The following is a 21,139-nucleotide window of genomic DNA, read 5'->3' as shown; positions in this document are numbered from 1 at the left end:
AATGGTATTATTTACAATTGTTTCTAAGTAATATTAGCGTTTGTAATTCTTCGATTATTTATGTAATTTAAGTTATAAAATTGCCTTTCGTGTGCGGTGTATTGGCGCGTCGAACATTAAGCGTGTCCGAGCTTCTGTTCAACGTACAGGCAACGGGTTTAAACGCCCGCGGTGCCCTTTTCCCATTCGCGAGCTGTCCGCTTCGGAGGAATCTCCCCATCTCCTAAGGCTCGTCACGCGACGAAAACGAGGACCGAGACCAATTAACCCATCACCGCTGCTAATTGCCTTGACACGGGGTAAGTAGACGCTCCGTGGAAGCCGACTTCTGTATACGGACTATACGTTTCGTTCAAAGATACCAATCAACGAGCAGAGTTAATTAGATAGCCAGAAGATGTACTCGCCTCGTACTACATACTTCAATTTGCTCCATTTCGTTATACGTCACTAAGTATGTTTTCAAACTTCTGCAGGCTCTATCATAACTAAAATGTCGGTATATAGCGAAAGAAATTACGAAGGTAAATAACGATTATACGAAACAAAAATGGCAATTAATAATATAAAATTATCTAATAGATTTCAAATCGAAGTAAAACGAAAACACGCAAGTACGTTCCCGCCTACGCTCACGTCACCAGCAGCGTTTCTTTCGTGTAACACAGGTCGCATTGGAAACACAGACAGAACGTATGGACAGATAAAACGGCGCGTTCACCGCGGCGCTAACAAATCGTTATTACATTCGTTATGTCAAACGCTGAGCACGTGGTCGGGTCGCAAAAGCGGTAACGCGAGCGAGAAAGCGTGGCACATGAACGACCACGCGAGCGCGTCACTCCGTATACCTGTACGTGTAAAATACCCGTGGCCGGAGGCCCGTTGATCCCTCCCAAGTGCACGATAGTCGTGGTCAACCATATAGTCACGGGCTATTACCGTAACACCGTCGGTTCTACAATCCTCGAGAGAAAGGCCGTGCACGGAAGATAGAGTCATTATGTCGGAGGGATAACTTTCCACCTGCGCCGCATAACTCGTCCAGGTAAACACCTGTGCCAGAGCCAAACTTCTCGAATTCGTCGAAATACGCCGTTCCACCGCCAAGCCAATCCTTCTGCATCTTCATCGTGGTGAACGAAAGAATCCCCCGTTGGCGAAATGAGAATTCGAGAGCGGTGTAAATCATCGAAACGTTAACATAATCTCGATCGTTTGCGAAGACGTAAGAGAGAAGAAGAGAAAGAAGCCCAAAGCTTCTTGTGGTTTGGCTGTGACCGGGGAAGCGGCGAGAAAAAAGCACCGAACGGATTGGCCCTTATCTTCCTGCCGATTTATGGGGCCGAGGACCTTTATCGTATCATCGTCGTCATGCAATTTCGCTGTCACGATACGACCGGGCTAAGTTTTAAGGCTCGTAATTACACCTATAAAGTACACGCGTCGGAGGGATTTGAGCGTAGCTGGGCTGCTCGTTTTCGTAGCGAAAACGCTCCTCATACCGACCCCAAAGACGCTACATTGTGCTCGACTAATAAACGTCAGCCTTACGTGCAGGTGCACGGAATTTCGCCGTGTCTCTCTCAAGGGAATCCTTAAGCCTGAGATACTACACGTTACGACGCTGACGACGAGACCATCCTCGGATATGGCAAACGTCCCAGCTTTTCGGAGCTAATGAACATAAACTCGATGGTTTTAAGAATGCTTCTAATCCTTCGCCCTTTATTTCTCACACACGAGTAGGGATATTAAATATTCTACATTCTTTTTGTGGCGCAATTTTGCGGTATCAGAATTTCTTATGCGTAGACAAAGATCATAACCGATCATAGACGTCTGAAAAATCGATAAGGAACAGTTACACTCGAGTGCATCAAACGATTACACTGGTATTTTCCATTGGCTACGTTTCCTCGTGTTTTAATGTTATATCGCTGATAGCCGCTGTTCTTTTTTCGGATTATTATTACCATCTAAAGACTGCTTTCACGCAGACCATACGATACTATGGAATTACGCGCCGCTCTTTGCCCTTTCCATCTCCGAGCCGGTGCCTGCTTACGGTGACTGCCGGTTGGCGCCATCTCCAACTTTCTTGGCGTTAATGTAACAACACACCATCTCCTCGTCTTCCTCGCGAAGGGTGGTATCTTCGAAAGATCGAACAGTTGGAATAAAGTCATCGAACGAACAATGGACGGTCGGTGGTAAACACGTACGACGATTAAAATAGCTTTGTGCATAAATAAATATAAGACGCATAATCAATTGGTGTCTCGACCGTCGAATTTTCATAAATTACAGCTATGATTAACAGTTTCTAATATCTATTGGAGATAATGATACCATACATATGAATTAAATATAGTATTTGGATCGATTTCTGAAGCAACAAGTACCGTTCCGAAGACAAATGGTATTACTATAGATTATAGCTATTTATACCAAACGTATGAATATAGAATTGCTGGAAATAGGTCAATTAGTCACAGCCAGCCGTAGCGATCGATCCTTCTTCCACATAATTGTCATACGTGCGAGAACGTGCAGCAAGATCTCGCAAATCGGAAGTATTTCGTTAAATTGCACGAGTATCGTTCTCGTACGACGCTGTCTATCTACCATACGCTAAATCACAGTGATTATGGTATGATGTATTCGCTGGAAATGAGTTCAGTAGGCCTGGCGTAAAAGAACGACGTTGCATGTAAAATGATGATAAGGCACGCGCATACGCGTTCCTCGAATGGAACACTTCCGACTATCGTCACAGCCAAGACCACGGGAAGAAAGCAATTCTCAGCAAAACGAGGCTATTAAGGAATAACGATGAAATATCTTTTTCATGACGAATTAATTTGTTATTTTTTTTTCTAGATTAGTACGCTTATGAATTTCCCTTTTTATCATTAGAATACGTGGAGAGTGAGGCGAGAAGACAAAAGATGAAAAAGAAATTAAACTTAATACCGTGACAAATAATACGCATTCATTGTGAGAGGAATATTAAAATAATAATGAAATTAACTATTTTATTTAATTACGAATATGCGATAAAACACAGAATTAATGATAATTGATCGAATTAAAATGAATTAAATGATGTGATGATTGAAATTAACATGATTGGAAAATTTACTCGAATCGACATAAATCCCCGAACAAATCGCCACTATTATACTAACACTTCTATCGCTCGTTTAGCGAGCGAATGGCAATAAAATTGTCGTGATCGTTTACAAACCCGCGAGTTTACGAAGTTCTAGCATCGACAACGAGTCGCGTAATTATACACACCGACTACGAGCAATATCACCGGATATCGTCGATCACGTACAAATCCGCGCATTCCTCGAATGTTCTATACGTGAACGTGTACAATTAATTTCATCGATTTGCCCTTTAATATTCTACATCGATCCAGAAATCGATCTGAAACAAGATTCCCTGGAAAATAGAGAATTCTCAAGTACAAAGTACAGGATTTCTTAAGACAGGTTCTTTGGAACGTCGCAACGAGGATAACTGAATTGGACCGCCAAGACGTAAGCCTCATTACGCGCTGCCGGCGCTTCTGTTTTCCCCCTTTCTCCTTCCTTCGTTCTTCTCGTTCTTTCCATTACCACGATCGTGGCTGGCTAATAATAATTATGCTAGGAATCGAGATTTTTCGCAAGTAAAACCGGTCGTCACTGGGTATTCAACGATGGTGTACAGAGAAGGGAGAGGATCGTCGGTAGCGCTGCTATCAAATCTGACAAATAACACTACGCATGGACATAATTCTTGGCGATGTTTGCAGACGCCATCCTGGGTAAAGTTCAAGAGGGTTAGTTACTGGTTACTACGTTTTCCTCGACAAATGGAGATTGGAAGGAACAGTGACTGACTAAAGAATGAATGTTATTACGATAGTTAACCTAGGCATAAAATATCCATGATTGCTTTAAACATTCTTAGAGAGTACAAATCTCAATAATAGAATCCATCTTTCATCGGTTGAATGGAATAGTTAGATAGAATGGAATAATTGTATACAAGTAGGATTCTGTTCGTTCGAATGTTTGAGTTGGTATCTGATTAAGTGAACACCCGCCGATTACATACATTTATTTGAGTGAGCAATCACGAGTAATGAGAATAATCAGCGAAATTTTATTGTACCAAGTATTTGCCTTCTGAGGGGTTGTTAAAATTTCTACACGTGTCATAAACATAGACGTTGAGATTATTTTAATTTCGTATTTCAACGAGATAATTCTAATTTTACTTCTCGCACGGTCCTCGATCGTTACAGCCATTTCACAATACCCGAGTACCTTCGGAAGGAAAAATAAAACTACGGTAACATCGTACTATCGTCAGTGGAAAAAACGCATAAGCAAATAAGTGCGAAGCACGAGAAGAAATAGAAAAAGAGAACGAGCGGCCGCGTAGCCTCGTAACCGAGAGGAACGTAAGAAAGGAAGGGAGGCCACCCTGCTCGAGGATTACCATAAACACTCGACTCGGTCGTGCATGCACGTTAGTGCGCCACTAGCAAATACACGTGTAAATCCCGTGTTTCAGCTCTTATTCCACCTTCTCCACCTCCACTGGCGTCCTCCGCTTTCACCTCCGCCGTGTCGTCGCGGCCCTCTCGCCCTGGCTAGGCCGACTTCCCTTCGATCCCCTACTTCTCTCCCCTTAGTCGCATCTTTCATGCCCTTTCCTTGGTTCTCGATCCGCCGAGCCACCTCGTAGTGCTCGTGCCGATGCACGAACGAATCGGCAAAAAGAAGCTCCGGTATATCGCGGTCGCGTGACTTTCATGCTCACCCAGCTATCTTCGTCTCTCTCCCTTTCTTTCAACTTCCTAATACTGTGCTCTAGTGCTCGCCAGATCTGGCCCAGTGCCGTATTCCTTTTCCGAACCAATTTTTCCTATTGTTACCTACTTGAAATGAAAGTCAAGGATATTTTTTCGTTATATTATCCATCAACTATTATTATTCGTAACATAATTTTGTTGAGTGGAAAGGAGTCGAAAATCTTTAACGTATCGATCAGTCTAAATTGGGCTGTCGTTAAAAATCAGTCTACTTCAATTTCCATGAATGCAGAATAGAATAGCGCAGTTGGTTGTCATTTAACCGGAGTTCGTAAATCAATACAATTCTATGGTGGCGTCAAAGCAGACCGAGCTACTTGCCTTACCAACACTGATCATCGAGCTGAGGAAGAAAAGAATGGCATCGAAATGTCAGTGATCCTTGGCAAAAGTTGCGTTAGCAGCTCGGCGCAGCCGCGTTCCGTCTATTGGATTCAAAGCAGAGGCCTGTTTACCATATATTTTCCAGGGAAAGCATTGTCAGCTCGGAAACGGGAGAATACAAAAGCGCACGATGAAAGATAGCCGGTGGGGCCCCGAACGGGTGAAACGCCATTACGCGTGCACCGTGAACGGGACATTAAGGCAGGCGAAATGAATGTTCTCTCCGCGGAACGTTCGATCCACCGCATAAATAACCGCGTGTGCGCGCGAGAGCCCGTGTGCGCACCACTGCGGCTGGTTTTCTCGTTAAAGAAGCGTAGCTACGCTACTGTGTCGCACCGCGCCGCGGTAGGTTTCCTAGATCTGGAACAAACGATCGGTAGGAATCGCGCGCGAGCCTTTCCTTCTTGCGGACACGATATCTGTTTCTTTGGTTGACCGAGCTAACGCGAGTAAAGCCGCGTTTACATTAGATAACTTTTTATCAATGGATTTGATCGGACAAATTGTTAAAAATCACCCTTTCGAACTAAATGTTAATCAAATCATAATTGCTTCTGGTCGTTCAACTCGAAGCTAACTTTTTGTCTACGTTTAATAGAATATTCGTTTAATAATATCGATTCCGGTTGTCTGTACGGAGTATAAAATAGTAGTTTGGAGATACTTGAAACAATAGATTTACGTAAAGTATTTGCACACCGTTATATTTACGACATGTTTTATAGACATATTATATTAGATTCGAGTATCACGTAGTTTATCCAAGAGTTAGCCAATGTAAACGCAGCTTAAGCCAACAACCGCCTGTTTCACGGAATTCCGCTGGCGACTATTTAGGTGTATGGTGGTTGGCGAGTGAAACGACGAAGCGGATCGCGTGGAAAGTGAAATAAAACGTGACACCGGTTGGGATTCAACCGCGATTAAACGATCGCTGGCCACACCTGACCGATTTGTCCGCAGGCTGTTTAATCGTTGCAATTAACACCTGTGCAACGAGCCATTTATCGGCTTATCGATTGCGCGCAAAGAACACGCTTGTGCTTTGCTCCCACGAATCCTCGAATCGCAATCTCGCGTACGTTGCTCGACATCCGGTAGATTATCTAAGAGAACATGGAAGATGTTTATATAATGAGATGTTTGCGAATACATTGGTTATCTTGGTTAGATTATATGGAGCTATTCAAACAAAACAGATTGTACGAGTGTGACTTTCGTTTGGAAAAGTATGCAGATATTATTCGTATGACAATCTACTTTGAATTAGGATCGGATATAAGCGCTCATTTATTCGGGGAATGATAGCATAACTCGTGAGAAATTATTTAACATCGCGAATATTTAAGAAAGAATTTTATGTTAACGGGAAGGTATCCGATCTAAAAGAATAAGATAAATGATTGATAACAATAAAATGATTGAAAAATATTCAAGGCTCTCGTGTCTGCACGACTACATATCGATACGCGGTTTCTATATTAAACTGTCATATCAATTCGCTTGCCTTAAATTGGACTAGCTAGAAATAATTGTGTCGACTAAAATAAATGAACAGATGTATGTACTTATTTTATTAAAACGATGATCGTATTCTATTAAAGATACAAAATGAAAGCTGCAACAAACTCGAGAACAACCTCAACGCGATGGTGACTCTGATACGCGCGAACGAGAATAACGATGCGATGAAAAGAGCTTTGCGAACGGTAACCCAGTAACCCAATACACGACCGAGAACATCTCAAGCTGAACTGGTCTCTCTCTCTCTCGTCTCTGTTGCCCCTTCACGGTCTGCCTGCTGGCTGCACCATGGTTTCTCCTCGCGGCCGAAGAAAAAGGTTTGACCCGCCCGTGGGCGATGGTGATGCAGCGACAATCCTCGTTCAAGCATCCTCGCGAATTATCCTCGCAATAGTCTCGCGGTTACACGCCTCTTGAAAGGTAACAAGTGCCTCGATATAAAATCCACCAGAGAAAACTAAAGAGATAGAACAAATTCATAAGATGTTCTACAGCGAATCGATTTTCGGCCAAGTATCAGGCTCAGTTTTTGTCGCGTGAATTGCCATCATCCACCGTATCTTGAAGTTTAATAACTGAGAAGATGCTTAATATCGCCACGTAGGATGTTGATGATTCACGACGCAATAACTACACTGTACATGATAATTACGCATCAATTAACGTGTCAGGGACTAATACCGCTAAAAGAATAATGTTAATTTATGTACAGGAGTAAGAAACGCAACAGGACACCATGAAAATATACACAATCACGCGGAGCGTAACCTGTGAACACAATACCTCGACAACAAATAGCAAACCAGATCTCTGCAAACACGTTCAGACATAAAATTACTCGAAAGAAGTGTAAAAATGTATAAAGACTAATAACGTACGCTTATACCACTCATCGAACCGTGACTATGGCCTAGGCTGGACCACGTAAAACACGAAACCGAGAGAGGCGCGCAGATTTTCGCGTTGGTGGTCCACGATTCTTATCGGATCGTTTCTCTTATCCGTCGTTCGATCCATTGTATCCGCGCGGTCGTGGCGGTCGTGGTGCACCAATTAAATTAAAGCCAATGGCCTTCCTATCGAGGATCGTAGCGCGAGGGACCTACGGCCACGCGTCCACCTCGGGGAAAAGCGTCGCCGTTAAAGTATGGCGGGCATTACCGAGCCGCGTCGATGACTTATTGTGGGACGCGGGGCAAACGTATGGTTACGCGTACTGGTAATCATTCGTACACATGTTATAATTACCGTTGCGTTGCCGATTAATCACGAGATGGCCGGAACAGACCCGGGCCGGTATTACTTCTTCGCTCTCGACCCAAGCAAGCGCTCGTGAATTCGCGACGAGTGATGATTTCGTCTGTCCAAAAAGTTCTCGCACTCGGCACACCCTCTTTCTCTCACGAGGGAGATTTAACGGTATCTCTGGAACAACGTTCGATACCGCGTCGTAAATAATACAACGCCTGGATCGTAATGTATTCTACCAGCGATAATTGGTACCTGAGCACGAGCTTTTATCGCGAGCTTATCGTAATGATACCTTGAGCTTCATCCTCGGTGTCTCCGTGAGATTAAAGTTTGATTAAAACCAGTATGTGGAAAAAATGTATGTACACATGACGAAGGAAGAATTACCGTAAATCTATTCGCAAACAGACGAAATTAATACGATCAATGATACGAACTTAATGATTAACTGGTTCGAATCGCAAAAGAAGATATTGTTGAAAATTTACGTAGCTCTAGGTGGAAGCCATATTCGTAATTACTACGAACAGTTCGCAGAGTTCATCACACGCAGAAAGCGAGTTCGCTAGCTTCTTCAGGCGACTAGTCGTTAGCCACGACTGAGGGGAGTGAATGCCGCTGGAATTTACGCGAGATTAAGCGCCACGTACGCTAAGCGAGGAGCCGCGAGCGATCGCTTTAAACGCGAAGATTTCACCAAGAAAGAAAGCCCCGGGGATACTCTTTCAAATACCAACGAAATCCCGCCTCGTTGTTCCCCGCGATAATTACCCCGTTTTACGAACAAACGCACATTCCAGGTATCGAAAAACTGGGTAATGACTCAACCAAGAAAACATGTTCGTAATTCACCTAATCGTCACGTTGTCAATTTCACCATCGTTCCTATAAATATCGACACAATTATTACTGATGATAATCTTAGCTTCCTATACAACGATGCTTTGCGATCCAAGTAAGTAGTTATGCAGACTCACGGAAGTATTCAGACACTTGTACGCACCTTTTATAAATATATAATGTGCGTCACAAATATAATTATGACAAGCGAGTCTCATTATAATGCTAATGAAATTCCAGAATGTTTAATATAACGCATACGTACGATAGGCACAGAAATATTTCCAATGGTAACTGGTAACCTATGGTAGATTTTCAAGCACTGAACCAAACCGTGAGCCAGACACATATCTTGATGTGTAACGCAAACACGTGACTAGTCTTAAGTTACTGCTAGTACATACAGGATTATCGATGAAGTAATACAGTTATTGAACAGCATCCCTGCTCACCTGCGCGCAAGGTGAAGTTCAAGTACACGACCGCGATAGGACTTATCCAGCGATCGAGCAGCTCGTGCCTCTCGATTCTGCGATCCTCCACGCCCACGCGCGATCGCTATTCGGTGTACAGCACCGCAGAAGCGACTTATAGGTGGCTGAAAGCTATCTCTCAACCAAGGCAGAATCGAGAAACAGAGTTAATGGGATTGGCTATGGTGTAACGAAACGCAATAAATACGCCTAGAATTCGAAGCAGTCTGACTAGTTGGGAATATATCTACTGTGGATAAATTTGACCGTGTTACGTGTAGGAGTAATAGGTACGATTTAAAATGTTTCGATATGAAATAAGGATGTCGTTTAGTGAGGGTGAAAGTATCGATCTGTTATTAACTAGTATTAATTATGTCTATAGATAGTTCGTTATATCAATGATATTTCTTTATATTGACAGGTAAATGGAAAATTTACGTACTGGAAATTTTAAGATGCTCTTTGATATTAGCAACTGTGAGTGGAAACTTATTGCGTAGTCGACTTATATTTTTAAAGCTGATTATAAAAGCTATCAACAGCTTAGAGACAGAGGCGAGATAAAAACAGCGTTTTATCTTTGAAAATAGAAGCAATATGCATTTATAAGCTTCTATTGAGACAAAGTGGTTAAGCGTAATTAGTAATTAATATTATGGTGAATAAAGTGGTTTTTCATTACATTTTAGCAAAAAAAAAAATAAATGACAGAACAAATTGTCTTTGTAAACTAATAGAGTGCTCCATCGCCATTACCTAATGGTGCTCTAAAAACGTTTTCCTTTTAAACTGGCTCCGCCCAACGTCACGTTATGACAATAAAGATATAATATCTACGGTTGCCAAATGCGTTCCTGTGGACACGTTAAAAGGTGTTCAAAACGGCTTAGGACGTGGTTTATTGCGTCCCACGTTTCGCCAACTGGTTTTCGACTTCCTCGTTTTCTCCCCGATTGGCCATCGCCATCAACGAAATCTCGTTTTCGAACCTCGATTCGATCGAATTCGCGCTAGTTTTGTTGTTCTTGGATTAGTCGTCGAATCGCTAAAATAAAGAAAAATAAAAAGAAAGAAAGGGACCGACGACTGTAAATTAATCGGCATTTCGTTCCGTGATACACACTGGCGCATTCTAACACGCCTACGTGAATTTCTCGTCGGACAATCACGCCCGAAGCGATCAAAATTCAAATTGAAACCGTTTTCATCGCTGATATCGTCGAATCGGCTTTTTGTCACCATTGCGGTACCGGTGAACGATTCCAAATTGCCTTTACAGATTAATCCCTGGCCGGCGATAAAATTTACGATCGGTAGACGATCTTGCGTAACGAAAAGATAGCGAACTTCGCCTCCGGTTGTTCCTTCAGATTAGAATCTATCGCTGCTTTACGACACTCGAGTAAAGATCTGGGTTAAGCCTCGCCTGGATTTTACGCCGCTTCGAATCGATTTTTCTATCCGTCTCGGTTTCCTATGTTTTCACGTTTACGAAGCTCAGACTTGTTAGCGAGGCTGGAATAGATTGAAACGCCTATACCGTACAAATCGTTATCCTCGTCACCGTCAACACGCTGACCATGATATAGTACCTACTGATAGACAGAAAATGCAGGAAGTATTAAAAAGAGACATATGGAAGAAAAAGGAACAAGTGTACCCGCATAAATGAATAATATGAACACAAGAGAAAGTCAAACGAAAGAGCGCGTAGCACATTAAACTACCATCGTATGTAAATATACTATCAAATCACAGCGTTGGCTTACACAACCGTTATATTATCTTCGTTTAAATTAACCAACCAAAAAACACCCACCGTTTAATTACACGTCTGTCGTGTCTCGATACCACACATAAATGACGTAATCACCGATATTACAAACCACGTAACGTACAGAAAAAATACATTAAATGGAGATGGAACACCTGCGAAATCAACGGTTTCCGTCGAATGTGAAGAATCCTGTGGAACGTATCCCGTGGCTCGTATCGACAGCTGCGAACAATGGCTGGATTTCTCAATCGTCCTGGCACGTAATCGATTAGGGTCCTTCTCCATCGAGAGTGCCGCGCTATCGTTGTATCGCGAAGGTGCGCCCAGGCATTCGGCAAGGCTAATTGAATGTGAATCGACGAAAGCCCCTCACGTGTGTGGGATTCGCGTACAATTAACGTTGATCGCGGCGATTGATTCCAGGCGTATCTGTTCGCGTTGCGAAGATTATTTAGTTGGATACTTTAGGAATCTCTCGTTAGCTCGTAGCTCGTTCGATTTTCCGTGTCGACTGTTACACGGTAACCAAGTTTATCGGATTAAAGTGCATCGAGATTCGTTTTTTGCCTCGCCGATTTCTCGCGGCCGAGTCCGTAATTGCTCGTCGAACGTCCGAAGGGACAACGGGCCGAAGGTGATGATTGCACGTTTCGAAAATGATCGCGCACGAATGTTTCGTTTTTGCTTCACGGTTAGAAATGATAATCGCAGGGTGTTTTCTTGGTGTGCTAGTCGATTTGAGAAGATAACCGAATGGTCGTCTGCATGGTGTTATAAACTTTTCACTAAATACGACAGAATCATCTGAAATTATTATATTGGAAATTGATATCTTATCATAGGAACATTTCCCTAAAATTCTCGTTGAAACCTTATATGTAATTTCTATTGCTCGACAAAAGACAAGCAGTGAACTCGAACAATTCGAGAGACCACCAGCTGCTTCGTAACTCCCTCTCGCCACATCAATAAACGTAACGCGACACGGGTAGAATGCCACCCTCTCGCAACCTGCGGAACTCTGAACTCGAACGTTAGCCTCGTGGCGTTAGCGCGTTTCGCGCACTGACTCACCTGCATCGGGTTCAAGCGCAAGCGTGCACTCACCAGACGTGTGCGTGCATTCCCGCTGGAGGTGCACGCGTTGCGGTCGCGCGGCCGCCTTCTTCGTCGCTGCTCTTCGAGTTTCCTGCTCCCCGGCCCTATCCCTGCCCCAACGGGGCCAGTGTAAGTGCGTACATAAGCAAACCTGTTGTTACCGCTCCTCCCCGCCATTATCTCTCTCACGCATCGGCGCCGATTTTTATAGGCGAGGTGATTCACGAGGCAAGTTCATCAAGTCTCCTCCCTTACCTTCCGTGAGCACACAGCCAGAGCGCGCTTTCACGAGGATTAGAAAAGAACTCTCGTTCCTCGAGATGTTCTTTAAGTCAAGTGAACATACGTTAAAAAATCGTGGTAGGATTTGGGAAACTAAGAAATTTGAGAAACTAGGATCTTCTCCTTCTTTTTTTATTCCTCTCTCTATCCGTTTCATTTCTATTAGTAAAGCCCAATGTGCTCTTTGCATTTCATACGTAAGAGTTCTGAAGCAATTACCGACATCTTCAGGACCAATATCAAAGATTTTTAAGCCTGAGATAGTTTCTACTTCCGGTATAAGAAGATTTACGAATTTCTTGTTTCTATTCAACGAGATGTTATAAACGGACAAACGATGTTTGCATCACATATATATTTCAAGGTTTGAATTTATATGAAACGGTAGATACGATACTGTAGGACGATGCCTAATCGTAAAATACAATTCTTGAATCGAGTAACGGTATTAGCATTTATGCCGTTCATTAATGTCCCCCGTTGTTTTTACGTCGATCGATATCGTTATGAGGTATACGCGATGCGTCGTACAAAATAATCCACGCATAGATCACATGAATAAACGATGTTTCTCCGTTTGCCCAAGGTTTCTCCAACTCCACCGCATATTCACTTAGATCTACGATGAACAATTTAATGGGATATAAAACTGGTCGATCGTAACTTGCGTCGAAATGGTACTCGACTAATTATTCGCGATTCTATATTTAATAGTCGCGATTGTTCAAGCTTGAGCAATGTGTTTAACATCACAAAGTCAATTAAACGTCTTGCTATTGGCACATGACACGTTTACTTTCTGTCCAGCCTACTTGAATTCTTGCGTAACCCTCGAGCGCCAATGAACACGAAAGAACGCGAAAGAAAAAGAGCATACAAAATGATCCTTGGGATTGATGAAAAAATTAATTGAATCTCATGTGGCATGAACGATCAAGAAGCATAGAGAATGTCAAATTATAATAGGCAGAGAATAGAAACCAAAAATGGAGATAGAAAAGACATCCGGAGCAGTGAGCCGAATGAAAAAAGGGCCGAGGTGCGAGTGGGAAAAAGGCCGAGATACGGTATCGTTATCATTCCGCTCGAATCTAATACGGATGAAATTCCAAAGCAGCCCGCGTACAAATGGTCGCGGCCACGAGGATGTCCGTAGCTTCCTGCTCGACCATTCTGATCAACAACGACGATCAGCTGTTACGCGGCCACCCACACACCCACGTGTGCACCTGAACACACGCCACGCTACGAAGAATCGGCTGCTGGTGAGGACACGTTCGTAACCAGTTCACCGTAAGCAGACATCGGGAAGTGTCTTTTTGTTTGCGATTATTACCCCATAATGTTCTTGACGTAGCATGTACTGTCTGTTCTCTGGATGTTCAATGGTAACGTGTACTTTTTGATGGCGCTATTCGTTTCCGTCAAAAAATCGCCCTGGGTTATTCCTGCGTTACGTTTGAACGTCACTGTGAAATGAAAAAGCTTAAGATTGCTGGAAGACGGTGTTATTTCTGAACGTTCAAGTCACCGCTAATGGCACAATATAGAGCTACTGTGCTCCGGACGACATGGATTTAATCAGAGTAAATTGATTGTGAAGTAATTTCTTTTTGTGCGGGGAATCTTGAAATTGAACAAATACTTGAATAACGATCGTAAAGGTGTCCCGGATATAGAAAAGTAGGAAAGAATGATGATGTTTTTTAATTCACAGATCCACAAATGGCGATGTTGATCATTTTGGCAATGTTGAAAGGCTGCAAGGATCGTTCGAAAAGAAACAAAGAATTCACTATACGGATGAAGAATTCTAAATCCTTGGTTCCGTTAATTGAGAAGGAACACGGGGAGGAAGAAAACATTCAAATATGAATGGATTATTCTTATTTCATCACGTACGAAAGAGCCATGCCGACTTAAAAAAGATCCCGACTTTAATATGACAATATGTATGCCGAGAGTAGGGCGTAATAGAATTCACCTAAATCAAGACTATAGTACGAGCAGGGCTAAAACGAGATCTCGGATTATAAAGACAATGACCCCGGCAACGAGTCAGGTAAGGACCGACACAATAATTCAAAAGGACATCTAATTCGTACGAGAAACTCGTTTTTATTCCCGCTACGAGAGAAGAGGTCATCCCGTTGGAAGCGCGGGAAGGAGAAAAAACTGATGGAAACGAAGAAGAAAAGGAACGGAACGATTGACTAGACAAAGAATAAATTACTATGTTCCACAACTTCCGCCGGCATGGAATCGAAAACGTCTCACTCACAGTGCGTCGTGCTTGCTATCCACCAAGAGCTATCTAAAAAAGCTTCCAAGCGGAGGAGGTCACCCCTATGTAACCGCGTGTCATGACGAATCAAGAAGAATCTCTGTAAACGAAAACCCGCATACTCTCCCTCATGTTTTAAACTATTCTGTCCAGAGAAGACAGCAAATCGAGATCGTCGAACGAAGAATTTACCGAACGCCGAACGGAACTAGATGCCTCCAGCTCTATTCATGCTAATGCATTCCATTCACATTCTTCAGCGCACGGAACTAACGTCAGGAACATACAAGTACTCGTTGTAGAAAAGATATAGCGAGGATGTAAAGTCAGACGATCGATGAGGTTCACAATTTTCAACGATCGGAACAACTAGTCGACAACCATCGGAACCAATTCAGAATCAATTGCTCCTTTATAGTACTTATATCTATAAAAAAAATGGTCTACTCCTCTAAAGAGAAACAGTTGTAACTCACTTATTTTCTAATTTATATTTTGCAAGCTCCGATTTCGTGGCTCGTCGAAATTCGATAAACTCAATGAGTGATTCGATGGACGATTCGATTAACATCAAATTTGGTAGAACTTGAGCAGAATGAGAGATCCTTATTAAGAAATTGCGAGCGTAAAAAATAAGAGCGAGAGTGCCACGAGCCCTCCGGTAGCAAGGGAACGCGTAACCAAAGGGGGTCCATGTATTGGGCGTTCTTTAAGATGGCCGATCTCTTCGCGGCGCGGAATCAATATTGTTGGATTGACTCGATAACGCCTCGTAAATATAATAAAGCCCTTGGAACCTCGTCCCTCTGGATCGTCTGTGGCGCGGGGCAGCGCTGCCTAACAGAGATAATGGTCGAAGCCCTGGGCACCCGGTAGGCCTCTACTATGGAGGGGTTCGATGGAAGGGCCTTACAACCCCCTCTACACAAGTTTCCTACTCGTCTCTGTCGCTCTTTCTTCCCCTGCATGCTTCTCTCTCCCTCTCTATCGAGCGAAACACGTCGCGGCCAGAGCTGGCGGGCAACGCAACAACCGAGTCAGTGAGACTCAGCCCGAGCCGGCGAACGGTTGGCTCTTGGCGCGTTCTTTGCATCCGTTCGTCTGTTTGTCCGTTCGTCTCGTGTTCTACTGCGATCGTCGACCGTTCTACGAACTCTTCCACGACTGTGTGTGGTCCCTGGATCTGGATTCGCTGGAAGTTCTTGCTCTCCGGAACACGATAAAAACAGGACGATCCTTTCGATCGATACGAAATAGGGAAGATCGAGCGTGACACGACGTTTGTTGATCACAGGATTCGTCGATCAGAGTTCGGAGATTTTTCGAGTATTCCGGAGGACATTGTGGTCGACGTAGTGTCGATTCTAGAAGAAGAAGACTGGAATAGCAACGGAGAGGATTCGACAATGCTGGCGAACGTGTAGCGAGCACGCGGAGACTTCGACGACCGGTACGAGGATGTCGCGCGTCGTGGACCACCCTGACCGTCGTTGTCGTCACCGTGTACCGGTGACGACGATCCTCGCGGCGATCTTACGGTGAGATCGCGGGGCCCGCGTGTACGTGTCTCTGCGCGAGCTTTTCCGTGTATAAATAGACTCGATACTCCATCTCGGATTACGAGAAACAGCTCCGATTCGCGAAAGTATACGCGGCCAAGTGTAATCATTTACATGTGAGCAGGAAGAAATCCTTGTATCTAACAACCGATACGAGTAATCCAATAAACGTTCCGTGAAAATAGTGTTATGATCGTCAAGGAGATATCGGTGCACGGTTTCGGAGCAGGGACAAGTTTTAATGGAGTTTGAAAGTGGTGACAAGTTCGACGAAAAGTGATCGTTTTTCGAACGATGATCCCAGGCGTGACAGCTGGTAGTTCGATATCGAGTGCAAGAAGGAAAGCGTGATTGATCGGGGAAACGACGAAGGGAGAAGTAATTGTCAGGAAGTGCAATTTTCGCGATAGCAACGCACGTGTACATGTAAGCTCCTCTTCGCTTCACACGACGCCCGTGAGAAGCTGTACTAATCCCGGATTAATGCACGCTGGAAATCACAGCATGGAGGACATAGTGAGTACATTTCACCTGTCAAGCAGCTATTATTTTCGGGGAAGGGAATGAATTTCACTTGAAAAGAGTAAAACAACGTCGATGACAGATCGACTGGCGTGTTATTAACGGGGACCCCGGTTAGACGAGCGTTTGCAGTCTCTTCTCGTGCCACGAGTCGCTTTGCCACCCTTCTAAACGTTGTAAGCGTTGTAATCACAGAGCCCCGCGCAAATGACGTACGATCGTCGAACGTTAGCCGCACACGATTGTTAATAATTACAAGATGAAACGCGGAAACAAGCGTGGACACGTATACATAAGTGAGGTGGCAGCGGGTACTTCGAAAGCCGGGCTGCAATTATTGGGAAACAAACATATTCAAATCATTGGAGAAACACTGTGATTCATAAAGAAGCCAACCCTTAGATTATAGTCCTTCGAACTGTCGAATTCTCTACACTTCTATAAAAGTAATACCTAAAGCGGGTAATTTTATTCTGGTTAGAGTTTACAGAAATTTATCGATTCATGATTGATCTAAATTATTAGCATGGTAGTTGATTCGAAACCAATGCCAGGATGCAGTCTGCATCTTTCCATGTATGAATCTCCTTTCATTCGCATCGATGATGAATGTCTTACGTATCATCTCGCGTAATATTTATTACAACGAAAAAAGAATCGCGAGATTTATTGAATCGATATGCCCGGTTGGTGTAAGTTAGCTAGTACTGATTACAGTCGAAGCGATCACTGACGAGAGTCTAATGGCCGTGTCATTCTGAAATCTATTTCTCGAACAAAACGCACATCATCAAGATTGATAGAACCTTGGTTAATTGAAAAACTCCAAATTAGTTCAGTGTCTGATGATTTCATCGATGGCACTGGAGAATTAAATCTTCGCCTTCGCTCATTTCGCTCATTCCATTGAAAAATTCTTCGATATTAAAACCACGTCATCTATACCGAGGAACTGAATGTCAAATGACTAAATCTTCATTCCTAAGAGTAATCACTACAAAAAACCTGCAAACTACGTCATCCGAGTTAGACTTTCGAAAAGAGAAGGAAACGAAACGCGATCCATCGTTCGCCGAGACAACTTTCGCGAGTTAAGCGCGTCAGAATAAATCGCAGTCGGCGAAATCGCACGTGGGAACCGGCGAATTAAAGCGATACAAGAGGAGCGGAGGGAGGCACGTACCTGCCAGAAGTACTCTGGATGGATGAGCGTCGACGGGCGTGACAGCCGGCGTATTAAGGCAGCGACAGACAAATTTCTGAAGCGCGCTCGCAAAAAACGCGGCCGCTCGCGGAGAAGAGAAGTGTTTCGTCCTCGTCCGTACAGAGGAAGGATCGTCGCTCGGTGGCTCGTTACGCCCCGGTCGATTAGTCTTCCGAAGCGACTCCACGTTCGCCGCACTACACGTGCACACCGCGCCGGCTCGCGTACGCCGCGGACAAGCAAATTCATTAAAACCGGTTCATTTAATAGGCGCGCGCATTACGCGCTCGCTGAAATTTCGCCGGCGAGACGAAACGCGCTCTCTCTCGCTGACGAAATACACCGCGTGTCTCCATTTTTCATTCCCTTCGCGGTCTATCTTGTTCGTCGTTGCCGAGGATAGTTAGGAGAAACGGATCGCATCGAGTATGATGAACCAAGAACAGGATGAAGGACTGACACACATTATGACCACAGCGAAGATCGGAGGAATTGTTTCGATGATGTAGCAATTCTTGATTCGTTCCTTGAATTATGATAAATAGTCTTTGCTTCGTTCTTTTTTTGTTAGGATTTTGCGGGTACAATTTCTTTTAGAGTTTTAGATTTACACCTAGTAAATGATCTTCAAGTTCTATTTCAACGTCTTCTAAAATCGCTCAATAGAAAGGCATTTCGGAAACTGCGTTCAACTTCAGCTTTTTGAACTCCCACAGTCATTGCATATTAAACAAACATTGTCGAGAATTACAAGCTTCTAATTGTAATTCCCATTGCCGAAATACGTTATGTACTTGATATTTCCTATTTGGAAGAATTTCGAAAGCGAAGAACACACGATACAAAAGCAGTCACTATCCGGTGTCTCTGGGTGTTCAGTCAATTAGCTCGGTAGAAAGGCTCGCGACGCGAGAGCATGCGTGAAAGCATAGTTCGCATTGGTCGGCTTGCGCGGCTCGTTCGCGCGGGACAATAAGACGGGGATTGCATATTGTTGTTTATATTTACACGGCACGGCATAAATCTTCGTTTAACTCGCATTCAGCGGACGTTCGAGCGAAATACGGCCGCGCGGCTCGGTGCGACGCGAGCGGATCGGCTGCGAGCCGCGTCACACCGCGCAGCACTTCGTCATGGACAAAGCGCGGTCTTCATTAAAGCTAGCCTCTTTGCGTGCCGGCCAACCATTAAGGACCAAGGACCGGCCTACGACTAATTTGTACTGTAAATGAGATCTCGAGGATCGTTACCCCCCGTGAAACAACGCCGCTTCGAGCCGAACCCTCTTTATACACTCTTCCTTTCGGAATTTCTGCTTGATAACGCGCGATCGTGTTTTCTATGGTCTCGTTTTCTTTCAGCGATACAATTTCACCGTGGGAGGAACTCCTTTTCTATCGTAAAATTTATAACCTGTGAAAGTGAGTTCGTAATTCCGCGTAGGATAAGTGCAATTTTATTTCTAGGACCTTTTGCACAATATTTTCGCTATTAATATTAGTTCAATTATGCGCAAGAAGATCCTGATAAATTGGTTTTTATTTTAAATTTAAACACTGTAAGTTACAGATGTTGAAACAATTGAGACTAAAAAAGTTACACTTCCTTAAATTCTATTGCGCGAATCTCGGCGTAATAAGAGATAGGTGTTAAAATTGGTAACTGGTAATGGAGTCTCGTACGAGGAACATTCGTTACCGAAGAACAACGAATCATTGTTCACGAGATACGGTTCACATAGTACCTTAAAATTTCCCATAAATCTCGTCTCGCATGATATTTCATTCTTCCTTTCCGCCGTGCATTTGCACATAGTCATAACGTATAATTAAGACTCACCTTGCAAAGGTTGCAAGCTTGCACTTAACCCGGCGCTCCTCCTCCCGACGATTTCAGCCGAATCGCCGTAATAAAATACACGCACAATGGCCAGATAAGATTTGAAAGCTCATTGTTTAGAGCGGTACCGGAGAAAATACACCTCGATCTCCGTAAATCATCTTGCACAAACATCGTTACAGGCTGTCCGAGATCTGAGGCTTTGCGAATCGCGCGACGTGTACCGAACCTCCCACGTTACAAGGGAGAAACGACTCGATTAGCGGAAACCGCGGTCGCTTAATGGCGGTTTCTCGTCCGGCGATCGTTTCGAATTTTCTCTCGTACACGCTCGTGTACCGATACGGTGTATATACACAGCGAAATATCCGATGGCCGTGGGCCACGATCGGCTCTAACACGCCATGAAATTGCAAGAACGACGACTTTGCTCACCCGCTGGAAATTGCAGTCGTACGTGTTGACCGCTTCGAAGCAGGCGAACTCCGCGAATGACACCGTCCATTCTACCATCGCTGGTAATGACGCTGTTTTACAGATATTAATCACGATATATCGAAGTGAAACGAATCCTCTGTTCGCGACAGCAATCGGCCACTCGCGGCTTTTACACACCACGCGGCTCTTCTATATAATTTCGCCATTTTAAACACCGGCTTTTAACAGGAGGTAGCGACACACCCTCCAGCTCCAGACTTTTTTTCGCTTTCGGCTTGACTCCTCCGGCGCAACCGAATTACTTTTATTAGGACGAAGTAGCGTGTAATTATAGTCTATGGTAACGGACAGAGGCAATTCCATTCAGTAGTGAAATTGCTGCGGTAATTCTAATTTTTTACACTTCGTTGACTTCCGTGCTACGTGAATAACGAAGAGAAATGGCCTCCAATTTTGTTCCGATTCTCTAACGCTTCAAAAGTTCATCGAGTATCTTTTTAATCCATCGACGCGATGGTTCGTGCTTTGAAGCATATAATAGAATTATTTTCTGCTTACTCGGTTCAATAACTTCAATGTAATATCTACATTTCACTCGCTAGAAATAACGAACATAAACGTTCAAATACTTCTGCAAACCACCGTGCAAATAAGAGAATTAAACGTCAGCTTGTTTGACAATTTATTTCCAACGGTGTAATTACCCTTTTACAATCCTTCCAACTTAATTTCATCTGTGTTTTAACAACTCAAGCTCGATCAAAACCTCTCATCCTCGTAAG

General features: G+C 43.7%; 2 protein-coding genes across 4 annotated transcripts in view; one reads left to right on the top strand and one right to left on the bottom strand.

The window, feature by feature from the left end:
• The window catches only part of LOC117204456 (TSC22 domain family protein 1), a 97,234-nt gene that overhangs the window by 7,082 nt on the left and 69,013 nt on the right, over window positions 1-21,139 (top strand). Inside the window, exon 1 of one of the 3 annotated variants that reach the window (XM_033441867.1) lies at window positions 15,478-16,870. The exons of 1 other annotated variant lie outside the window; for it this stretch is intronic. In XM_033441867.1, the coding sequence (XP_033297758.1) occupies window positions 16,838-16,870 (33 nt within the window). In that variant the 5' untranslated portion in view covers window positions 15,478-16,837. Of the gene's footprint in view, window positions 1-15,477; window positions 16,871-21,139 lie in introns of those variants that run through there. One more of the 3 variants, XM_033441866.1, reaches the window with a different exon arrangement.
• The window catches only part of LOC117204457, a 56,922-nt gene that overhangs the window by 2,349 nt on the left and 33,434 nt on the right, over window positions 1-21,139 (bottom strand). The window lies entirely within an intron of this gene.

Source organism: Bombus bifarius, unplaced genomic scaffold (assembly GCF_011952205.1).
Source record: "Bombus bifarius isolate JDL3187 unplaced genomic scaffold, Bbif_JDL3187 scf7180000007978, whole genome shotgun sequence".
Lineage (NCBI taxonomy): Eukaryota > Metazoa > Arthropoda > Insecta > Hymenoptera > Apidae > Bombus > Bombus bifarius.
The sequence above is the reverse complement of the archived record's forward strand: the minus strand, read 5'-3'. Positions and strand labels throughout refer to the sequence as shown.